At 38.8% G+C, this 11,802-nt stretch overlaps 1 protein-coding gene across 5 annotated transcripts; it reads right to left on the bottom strand.

Moving 5' to 3' along the window:
* Nucleotides 1-2,771: 2,771 nt before the first annotated feature.
* Nucleotides 2,772-10,563, bottom strand: LOC122078497 (protein FAR1-RELATED SEQUENCE 11-like). 5 transcript variants are annotated; one of them, XM_042644510.1, is made up of 5 exons: nucleotides 9,810-10,562; nucleotides 6,122-6,382; nucleotides 4,905-5,912; nucleotides 4,010-4,453; nucleotides 2,772-3,935 (listed from the first exon to the last, which is right to left on the bottom strand). In XM_042644510.1, the coding sequence occupies exons 3-5, from the start codon at nucleotides 5,871-5,873 to the stop codon at nucleotides 3,072-3,074; spliced, it is 2,277 nt and encodes a 758-aa protein (XP_042500444.1). In that variant the 5' UTR covers nucleotides 5,874-5,912; nucleotides 6,122-6,382; nucleotides 9,810-10,562; the 3' UTR covers nucleotides 2,772-3,071. The 5 variants fall into 5 exon arrangements, with proteins under 5 accessions (XP_042500444.1, XP_042500462.1, XP_042500435.1 ...); XM_042644528.1 differs by having other exon boundaries at nucleotides 6,234-6,382; XM_042644501.1 differs by lacking the exon at nucleotides 6,122-6,382 and having other exon boundaries at nucleotides 10,350-10,563.
* Between the last annotated feature and the right edge of the window lie 1,239 nt (nucleotides 10,564-11,802).

Here is an 11,802-nt window from a genome sequence, read left to right as displayed (position 1 = left end):
GAATCAAACAACAGATCTGGATATCATTGGAAGCTGGTTTTTACTTATCCTTCTGTTTTTGAGTTCTTGGTGGTGGTTTTTGCATTGTGTTTGCTGGTTCTTTTGCAATTGTATATGACGAGACTGGAGAGAGGTACATTGAGATTGATTCCTTTAAATGAAATATCTTTCCTTTTTCTTTCAAAGCAAAAAAAATTAAAAAAAATTAAAATAACTGTAGATTCGTTTTCAGTTGCTATGAAAAATAAGCAGCGATTGCGAAATGTCCGCACTGGATTGACATGATGAATTTTTAATATTAGTATACGTCATTCATATATACCTGAAGTTTCATAATATTAACATGATATATTATAGTGGGTTGACATATACATGGCCTATAATAAAATGCTTTTGGGTTTAGGGTTTAATGTTTAAGATGCTTCTAATGAATTAAGAAATTTATTGGATAAAGACTATCAACTTTGACGCGACTGAAAATTGAATGATGCAGGGAAATAGGTAGCTATCAACACATCAATATGATATTGACTGTTGCATTATAATCACTAAGAAGTAAGAACTTCCACAATTAAGTCCTCTCAAACATTCTGTACAGAAATAAGACAACCCAAATGCAGAGAAAAGGTCAAGGAGTGAAGGAGAATCAACCGTCCAAAATAAAAGAGAGAGGGGCGTGGGGAGTGGGGCGGGGGGTGGGGAATGGACCCTCTTCCCAATTCTCTCAATCAATCTTATCAAACCGAAAGCCACAGGAGCACCTTCTCTTTTCATTATAAACTCCCTCAAGAACATCATTGATTGCAGATAAAAGAATGGATGACAGATACCTCTGAGTTTTGTTTATTTAGATCCCTTTTAACACCTAAGACAGCAAAACTTCTCGTTTCCAAAGATTAGAGGGTTGAAAATGTCCCTTCGGTCACTCTACTTCGCCAAAAGTAAACTACTCTCAAGCCCCCACTCCACTCCTTTCACTCACTCTCTTCCACTACCAATTCCTTACTTAGCTTCACATGTCTTTGTGCCCCTCTACTCGTCTATTTAACCTCCATAAAGACCACCAGTCGCAATACCTCAGTTACATGCTTTCCATTTGCTTCACCTTCTCTGACCCACTTCGCAACAACAACACTGCAAAAATGTCTTCTCCGAAGACCAATTCTAATGTCTCAGACACCCAAAAAAGCAGCAAAGAAGCTCCTGTGACCGAAGCACCATCAAACACTCGAACTACAACCCGTTGCCAGTTGGGGAAAGCAGTGGCACAGAGAGCGATTCATGAGCGTAATCGCCGTTGCATTGGTGGCAGGACACGGAACAATGACACGAGGTCATTGCCAAGCAGGCTAAGCAAAGTTTCTTTGGCTGATGACTCTGCTAGCTAGGGAAAGTGTTCTACTTTATGACACCACACCCAATTTGTACTCAGAAATTATGTTTATGTTTGAGCAAGGTAATGGCATTCCAGTGGAACCACCAATTATGTCCTGTAACCATTTTAATGTTAACAGTATACAATCTTGGTCTAGAATAAGCATGCATTGGAAATTCTTCAAGCCAAGATCAAAAGAAGCGTGGCTTTCTCAATCTTCACAAAATCATGCATGAGATTTTTGGTGGTTTTTGTTGGGGAAGGGCCCATCAACTATGATGATTGTAAAGATGAAGACACAAAGAAAAGAAATCACTACTTAACCAAAGCTTGTAAGGTAACATTTTGCTTAAGAAGCTAATTTGAACTGCATCCGTCAGGATTAATGATCACCATTGAGCTTAAAGAACAGCAAAAAAAAATTCAGTATCTGCAAATTGATTGACTACACAACTTCACATGAAACTACTTAAAGAAGAAGGGGGAATACCTTTATAATGTCACAACAAAACATACGAAGCATAATTAACCCATCTCCTCCACAGCCAACGTGGATCTCGAAAAGGTCAAACGATGTTGTGAAATACAATTCAGAAGTACAACTAAAAGTTTCAACTCGGGATTGCTGTTTCCAGCTTCATGCTTTGCAAAACAGAAACAATGCTGGTTGCAGAACACATAAGATACACCAAACTCCGGTGAATCCAAGAGTAAGAGAAACGTAGCTGAGTGCCGAGTCATGGCCTCATGGGTCTCATTGCAGTAATCAAGACTGCCACTAAAGAAAAAACAATTACTGGTGATATATTCCATTCTTCATTAACTTTCCAATAAACAAATAAGAAACTCGCCATTGAAGTATTGAACATCTCCTCTTGGACTTAGATGCATGAAATGAAGAAATTAAGGAAATATTCACATGCCTGAGCTGTAAGTTTAAGATGAATGCTAAGAGTTCACTAAAAGAAGGGAAGTGGAAATTGGTTACCAGTGTCCCCCTATCATAAACGGCAAACAAACTTCCAATATACTTTCACAGGCTAATTGGATCTTAGCTTCATAGAACAAAATGTGGAATTTTTGTAGGGAAAGAGAAAAGAGTCCAGAAGCGGACTACTTGCTTAGTCTGGGGGTGAAATGACCACCCCACCCCCATGGAAGCTCAAAATTCCACCTATGTTGATGTTTCAATTCGCACTCCCATTGGTCCCCATGCTGGTGTAGGGGCCTCCCACCCAACTAAGGAAGCCACTGATATAGCACATGGACATCAATAAGGGTGGATTTTGGGGGTTTTACATGGGGTGGGGGCATCATTTTGCTGCCCTCTGGACTCGGGCAACACGACCAGGAGCATTCATTCCCCTTATTTTATCAAATAAAAAGGCGGAAATCGTGACCAAAAAAAACAAATTGAACTGCATTGATAAACATGGAAAAAATGATAGCCGACGGACATATAAACACTGGGAAAAATAATGCTACCGGTTGTGCTGCCCCTGCGCCAAGACAAGCACCCAATTTACCACCCTTCCATCCATGAAATAAAGAAGCCTATCAATGGTGCTGCCTCTGCTGTTCTCATTGGTCCCCGTGCTCATGCAGAGGCCACGCAACCAGGAAGCGATCTCTTGCCCATAAACATCTATAAATCTTGATGTTTCTTTACACATGCAGTCACCGTCAAAGTCTCACTCTACAAGAATCCTAGTCCATCTCCATTCAAACCATCGCCTCCCATCATTGGACAATCAGTTGCATCATGCCCAAATTGCCCACAGCAAGGCACAGAACAACGCCTTCGTTTCCGAGAAATGTCAATTCCATCTCTGGGTCTTCGTTCTTTCAGCTTTCCCAAACTGTTCATAGTGTCATGGGGATTCCCATCGGTAAAACTTTGAACAATTCCATCAGAATCTTCCACCTCTGGTAGAATCAGCGAGTCAGATGGACTATCATAGGCTATACCATTTGCACAAAGAGTCGACCGAGGAAATTCTTTAATGCGTGATAACACCATGGCAATCTGATCACAAGCAACATCAAGCCGTTCCTCTGTTTCTACTGATTCTGTAATGAGTGTGGAAACCATGGAATGCAGTAACTGAACCCTCCCTGCATGATCCCTTGGAGTAGTGCTTCGGAAGGTCTTCAAGGAAGATGAGCAGACACCACACCAACGGCTTGGTAAATACTGTTCTGGAATGTGAAAACAGTTATTTGTTGACAAGACACGGAGAACATGTCTGCAAAGAATGCCTGAAAACTCAAACTGATGACAACTGCAGTTAATGAGCTCTTCACGAGGGACCCAAATCACTTTACACCCTCCATCCATCTGGGTATGGTGCCTCACAATGAAACAACCATCTTCTATTTGAAGTGAGGCATATTGCGGAGCCAACACTAGCTCTTCTTGGAGCTTGCAGAAGGCATAAGGAGTTAGAACAGTAGCAGCATGTGATTCGATTGGCGACCCAGTCTTGAGGCAGACTTTGCCGTGCTTTCGTTGCCTTTGTTTCACTCCTGCTTGATCGCTGAAGTCAACAATAACAGCCACCTACAAAAGAGGAAGAGGTTGATATGCAATAAGCTTAAAAAAAAATTTAAATAAAAAAAATAAAAATCTCATACCTGCTCTACAAAATGATCAAGTTGAGACTGTGCACTCAAAAACCGTTGGATAAAAGCATTAATTGACTCAGAGTGGAATGTACTTGTCATTCCCGCAAAGAAGTAGCATCTCAAAAACGGTAATGCCCAAAATGTCCTTAATGCATATAAGCTGATAATGTGCTTATTTTCATGGAGTCCATATGCATCAACCATTTCTCTCCATCCTACTTCAAAATCCTCCACCATGTCCAGATTATAGAGGCGATGAAACTCAGCTTTCCAACTATCATATTGAGACCCAAGAAGTACAGAAAACCAATCCGAGAACTTCAAAATGATGTGCCAAATGCAGAAGGCATGTTTTGTACTTGGCATTTCGATAGCAAAAGCCTCTTTCAGCCACATGTTTTGATCCGTCAAAATAGTTTGTGGAGCCTTTCCTTCCATGAAGCCCAAAAAGGTCTGTCATAGAAATCAACGAATTAAAAATAAAAACAAAAACCAGAAATTGAGAGTACAAAAACTGACACATTAACATGAATCTAGTCTTGGTAGTGTTTATCAGAAAAAATAAAAAGGCATAGCTCTGGAATGTTACATGCAGCTCACCAACTCATCAACCTGAACTGTTCAACCAGTTAAACATCCCTTATATGGAAGCATAACAATTTAAACCAGGTCATTCATAATTTATTTTCCTGACAGTAGGACAGGTTCTATGACCAAGTGTTAGCTCCAAAAAAAAGTCAGTATCTCCCCGGTTTCCCAAATTTCTGGCTTATGCCAACAATGAAGAGATGGCCTGGTGTCTATATGGGCCAAACTAATGATTTGAGAATTAACGCAAGCAAGTGCAAGATCCATCAAGGAATGGGGTCCTTGAGTACTTGTATTCCCACCAATTTTTCTTTACCTTCAATGCCCAGGAAAAAGATTGCATGTTTTCATCTCGTAGAAGCACACAACCAAAAAAACAGTTCATGCCATGATTGTCCACTCCAATCCAAATCCCTAGAAGCATATCATAGGCATCCAAACGGTGGGTAGTGTCAAAAACCACAGCATCTCCAAAAGCTTCATATGATCGAATTGATGAAGCATAGGACCAGGCAATATGCTCCAACCTGTTATGTGCATCAATCTGGAAGTCATACTTAAAGCCAGGGTCTTCATCCTTTATCTTCTTGCACATTGCAAGAAGATCTATAGCATCATTGTCCCGATCCACATTTCTGAAGGACTGTAATAGATTTCTTACATCTATCTCAGTAAATGGTAAACAACCTAGTTTAACACCTTTCTCCAACTCCATTAATCTTAACATTTGTCGCACTGACATCCCAGCTTTTGCAAACGTGCAAATTCGACTCTTGTCGTCTGCAGATATAGTGCAATAGGCAGGAAGCAGATGCACTTCATTTGATTTGAGAAGTTCATGGTTGTGAATGTTGCTAAAGCCTGTAATACGCCATTCAGGGACATCAAAATCTGCCCGTCTAACAATCCGCATGTATGCTTGACACCCACAACGTGATGATTTCCGATTCCTTTGAAGCTTCCCATCATCAGATGGCTTATTCTGAGGATAGCCACCACGATGGCAGGTGAAATCCCTCCTTGTAATTCCCCTACCAACCCCATCTTTCCCTCGAGTACGGTGGCGTCTGATTGAGAAACCACATTGCTTTGCAAAACTGCAGTAAAATTCATATGCAGCATCTTGAGAAACAAACCTTTGGCCAATAAATGGAACAAGGTTTACAGAAGTTTGTCGTGATAAAATTGTCTCTTCCGGAATTTCCTCAATGGTGCCGATATCATCTGGTGACAAATCTGTGCCATTTTCAGACGTTTCCACCATTAGGCTTGTTCCTTCAGGCATTCTTTCCACAGAAGAGAGATCAGACTGCAGATATAATACCTGCATACAATGTGTAACACGGATCAAAAAACAGAACTTTTATCCTAAAAACTAATCAACCGAAAGTAGGAAAATCATTTTTTGGGTCGGCATAGTCGAGGAAATAAACGGTAGATTTGCATGTAAGAAAACATGCTACCATTCAAATGTCACAACACCTCAGTAAGGTTTCTCATTTATTTTATGCAGGCCTTTCTTTTGCTACCTACCCTGAAGTTGATTAGGTAGGCGCAAGTATATTAAGCAGAAACTTCACATGTCTCTTCCATATTTCCTAACTTATTTTTTAAGGCAAACAGCAGCAAACATTATGAGTCTAACATAGAAGCAGAAAGACCAAAGCAGCTGCAACGACTGATGAGGTTGTACGCTTCCTTTCTATTGATTCACTGGCATGCAATTATCTCCTACTCCACTATAACGTGATTCTTTCAGTTTGCTAAGATTGCAACAAATATAATGTTTTTGCACTGCATAAGGACATAAGAGTCTGATTGTCATATTCTCATAAAAGACCAAGAAAATGTTAATAATCAGAAATAATCACTAAGAAAATGAGATTCATTCCATATACTGGGACAAAATTGAGGCAGGAAATAACTAATTCAGTTAGATGAGTCTACATATTATAGAGATCTAGGTTAGTTAACATCCCTGTTAGAATTCATCTATGCACCCGCAACAGAATGTAACAAATCAAGGATGCACATTAACAGATAAAAAGTCCATTGTATATTTATCCAAACAAAACACACACACACACACACACACAAAAAAAACACATCTCTAAGGCTGACAGAAAAATTACCAGATTACACAAAATTGAGTTTGGCTTCACCAAAGTACCCATTAAAAGTTTAGTCCTACCAAACTACCAAAGAGGAGTCAAAATATTAATATCAAAAAAAAAAAGTAAGAAAAGAGGAGGGAGTGTGTTACATTTTTTTAGCAAAACTGTAGTCATTGAACATCTAGGGATTATTAATTGTTTTGACTATTTTACTCTCTCAAACAGGGGCTCCATCCTGCCAACTGAATTACCTAGGGATCTACCATTGTTATCAAGGATTCCAAGTGAAGTGGAACCTGGGTCAAATACCCTATTGGGTTCACTTATGGACCCACACAAATAATTTAAATCCAAGAACAAGGAAGCAATGGTGATTCTGTAATTTCTGGAGCAATTCCACCTCTAATATGTAGATTAACAAGTGGAGGGATCAAACAAGAGTTAAAATTTAGAAGTGGAGGACTAATCTGGAATCCAACAAAAGAATTGGGAATTAATTAAAGAAATAAAGGGTTATAGGGGCTTTATCATAAATAACTGAAAATTTCATATTTAATCACAAACAAATATTTAATTTTTAACAACTACTGCCTAGCACAGTTGATGAAGTTGTGTGCTCCTAAGCCCACACTAGGAGGTCTCAAGTTCAAGTCTCCCGGCTGTTACCTCCCCCCCCCCTCCTTCTACAGTGTACCCATCTAAAAAATATAAAAAAAGAGTCTTCTTCCTCACAGTATAAACAGTGAATGGCTGAAACCTTGCCACATTCAAGTGAGAGAACTTTCTCCACAATAAACGAATCGATGTAGGAAATCAGGAGGAAGATCACCAACTCTAAGGCCTATGGATTCTGCACAACAGCACCCAGATTAGAGATCAAAATGTAAGCTGAGTCTCTACCACTCAGGTCTAGCAGAAAGACTCGGGAATAGTTTGCTTGCCGGTTCAATTCCTCCAAACAGCTGGGTTCTTTGGAGCTGAAACTCAGGTGGATTAAGTCGCCCTAAGGTGTAATAACTTCGATCCAAATTTCAGGAAGAACAAAGAAGGATCGATGGAGTTCGACCTACAACTGATGGGTAGCAGACACTGCCCAACACAGAGCACAATGGAATAACTCCCGATAAAGCTGAAATAGAAGGCAGTAATAGGAGAAGAAGAAGTATTGCAGGGAAGAAACAGAAAAGGAGGGGGGGGGGGAAATTGCATGAGGCCAACGCAGGACTCTCACCACATAAACCCAACTTTTCAATTCATCATCAAATCTGACCAATAAAATGGGTTACAAGCATATCAATAAAAACGAAATGAAAAGCTTCCAAATTGAAACCTATAACTGAAATAGATATAAAATCTCCTAATTATCTAACCCAACTTATGTAATCAAACTCTAAAATAAAAAACGGAATGGAACTCTAGCCTAAGTTAAAATGGGTGGAACGCAACCTCTCTATATGGACCTCCAACTCCCAATCTTTTAATATGATTTGGAAAGCCATCTATTTTGATGTTAGTTTTCCAAGCTAGCCTTGATCTCCCTCCCCCCTCCGGGGCTCCGTAAGGGATTACCCAAGGAACATGCTCATTGTTGTGCCTTGGGTTTGCCCCCTTACATCTTGTTGCCCCCCAGCCATCCCCCTTAGGGGGCTAGTGGTTTTTGCGTTTGTTTTGTTTGTTTTTCCTGTCGAGGTCTTTGTATATTCTCTCCCTCTTTCTCTTGGTAATGAATTTATTATTCACCCAAACAAAAAAAATTACAAGATAAATCCAAATAAACAAGTAAATAAAATACTAATATCCTACTAAACCAAAGACTCAACTTTGGACCCGGTTCTCAGTCTGGGTAACCAAATGGGTTCAGGTCAACCCACGGAAGTGCACCTGCATCACCAAGGGCTGTATGCCCAGTTCTATGTGTATTCTCCCCTCCTATTCTAAATGAAGGGTAGAAAACATAAGAGATTAGAACCAGGCATGTGTGGTTGACATAAAAAAGAATAGAATATAATTGAACAATTATTTGGGCAATGTGAAGGAGAAATTCAGTGCATACCAGTTGGCAAAGGTAGGCCATAACTGGCACTCAATGATCTAGCCATCAACTATGGTAACCCATTAGAGGGCTGAGGAGCCTATCCATGGGAATAGACCGTAGCATCAATCGGAAATTGTTAATTTACAAGAAACACGGGCAGGAAATGATGCTTCCTTGTGAAAATGCTACCATGAGTATTCTCCTCATTCAAGGATAAGCCACTTCTATAACCTATTGGGAACAAGTGAAAAGTAGAGAAAAAGTCGAGGCATGGAAAGCCCATCTAATAGATATATAGCACAGTTTGAATCACAGTCATTTATCTCCAAAGCTGACAAAAGTCCTGTTAGACAATTTTAACTGCCTACATCTAGAGTAGTGGAACAACAACTAAAGAGACTCCGAAAGATAGCCAGTGATATTGAAACACCCCCCTCCCCGGTTTGCGTCAAATATTTTGTAACTGAATGTCGGCTTAAAAGTGGTCGCTCTTCATTTACCATCGTGGAAGAAATTGACTACAATATAATTCCTTCAACACCAAGTTTATATCTACTTATCAGCATAAATACATTTCTTTTATACATTAAGAAACATCTTCCCCAGCCTATTTCACTCTATTGTGCAAAATGAACAAAACTCATATTTGTCATTGTGATAATAAGAAAAAAATTAAATAGTGTTATATTGGATCCAACTGATTGGACGGAAGTTATTATTGCAAATATAATTATATTACATAAAGAACCCAGAATATTAAACCATTTGATATAATTGTGTGCATATATCAACTTTAGTTTCCAGTTTGTTTACCATAATAATGCACAAAGTGAATCTAAATGTAAATCGGGTGATTCATTTATGTTTGAAAGTTTAATTATTGAAATAGAATCAATTGTCTAAGACTAACCGGTGTTGCTATGGGTCCTTAATTCTATACTATCAGAAAGTAATTATGCAGAAAAAACACACAAATGGACCATGCATTTGAGTGCCAATATGATCCTGGACAAAGTCTCCTGAAATTATTTAGAAATGACATAATTGAGAGATAAGAAACAGACGAACTAACCTGAGAGTCAGCTTTCTGAATGAAGTTTTGATTTCCAAATCAATTAAAACCCTAAAAGCCCCAAATACTTCATACACGTTTCTCTGGGGGCTGGTCGAGAAGGGTTTTCCATTTCACAAGAGATCATTTAAAATCAGTCCAAACGTGATTCAGTCATAACTAAAATTCCAAAATTTCAACCCAGATCGAGTAGATGGAAAATTAACGTTAAGTCTGACAGATAAAATTTGCGCAAGAGAGCAGAAGTCCATCACAAGCATGACAAAGCCCTAAAAGTCCACGCAATTCGATCAACAGATTGAAGACAAAATGAAGAACATATATAGAGATTACAGACATCACCAACCGATCCAGGGGAGTCTAAGGATGCGGATGACAAAATACACGGTAGATTAAAATCCCAACGACCAATATAATGAACGGAAAATTAAAGAGGGAAAAATTCATAGACATTGAAAAAAAAAAAGCAACGAACAAGAAGAAACAGGCGGGGAGATTTGGAGGGAGGAGTATCACGCATCCATGGAGAAGGATAATGACGTTATAAGAGGGGAAAGCTATCATGCGCCGTGAGATACTCCAGATTATGTAGTTCTTGACGAGCATGGGATTAGCAGAATTTGCGCCCCACGCGCACGAGAAGATCGTGCTCCCTCACCTCCGATGCGTAAGTTAGAGCAACGGCAACCCTAATCTTGGAAAAACCTTTTGAGTTCGGATCAAGTCCTCGAACGCCAATGATTCTCACCATATTCTTGTACGGTATTTGATTTACACATGAATTTCACTTAGAATAAAAATCAATTAAAATAAGAAAAAGTATAAGTGGAATCAACGTGTAAATCAAACACCTTACGTATGAGACTTGATCCTCTCCCAAACCTTTTCGCCTAGTAATGTGTTCACCGTTCATGTTATAGTATACCTCTATTGTGTGCCGTTCAACGTGAGCCCACAGGCTCATCTCACTTTGCCCAGTGACTTGATCCACTTGGCTGATGGAAGGTCCAATGCCCATAACCTATAGCATCTCACACTTGAAGGGAAGACTGACTGCATATGGTAGTTATTCGAAAAAATATTTCTAACGATTTTTTTGTTTTATGAGAATAAAAAAACAGAATCTTTCATTTAGTGTCCAAGGTTCATTTTTTTTTTTTTAAATTAATAAAATTAAAAAAAAAAACGCAAAAAAAGAGTAATGTTGGAACATGATAATCATGTTCTAACATTTGAGTTTCAAAACAAAATTTTAACACATAAACAAAAAATTCTGGTTTTCGTAGAGGTTTTTTATTGTTTGAGCTAAAATGAATAAGAAACCTAAATCTATAATCTGTTTGTTTTGAGCTTAAATTTGTAATGCAGCCTATATTTACAACATATTTACTACTAAGCTCCAACATACCCTTTTTTTTTTTAGCCCACTTCAATAGTTTCCTATTGCTAATCTCCAATAGCTTGAAATTAAAACTAGTGCAAAAGATTTGCGCATCCCAGCTGAGGTTTCAAAATGCAAGAAGGCACGCACCCATTTTTAAGATAAAGATTATTGTGGCAGTTCCTCATAAAATGTCTTATATACCCTCTCTAATTTAGTGTTTTTCAGTAATACACTTTTCAAAGCCAAAATTTAATTTGAGCGGTTCAAGAAATTAGATTCAAAATCATTCTCCAATGGATGAGCTGCTCAGAGAGGCATCTGGTGGTTAGGGAACCCTTACATGCAGCCCAACACATGGCTAGATCATCCCAATAGTTGGATGCCACCCTGAGTAGTCCAACAGCCAAAAAAGATCCAAATGCGAAAGAACCCTCCCTCTTAAAAATAGTATGTATTCATGTAATAATTTTTATTTAACTTAAATCAATCTCTAAGCTATGCAGGGCACTAGGACTCCACCACCAAAATATATAATTAGATTATCTCCTTTAGTCAATCATGTTCAATATTCTTACCCAAAACACAAAATACTGTTCACATATGCTTATT

The sequence above is a fragment of the Macadamia integrifolia genome, chromosome 1, assembly GCF_013358625.1.
Source record: "Macadamia integrifolia cultivar HAES 741 chromosome 1, SCU_Mint_v3, whole genome shotgun sequence".
NCBI classification, from domain to species: Eukaryota; Viridiplantae; Streptophyta; class Magnoliopsida; order Proteales; family Proteaceae; genus Macadamia; species Macadamia integrifolia.
Note: the sequence above shows the minus strand (reverse complement) of the source record. Positions and strands in the feature narration are given on the sequence as shown.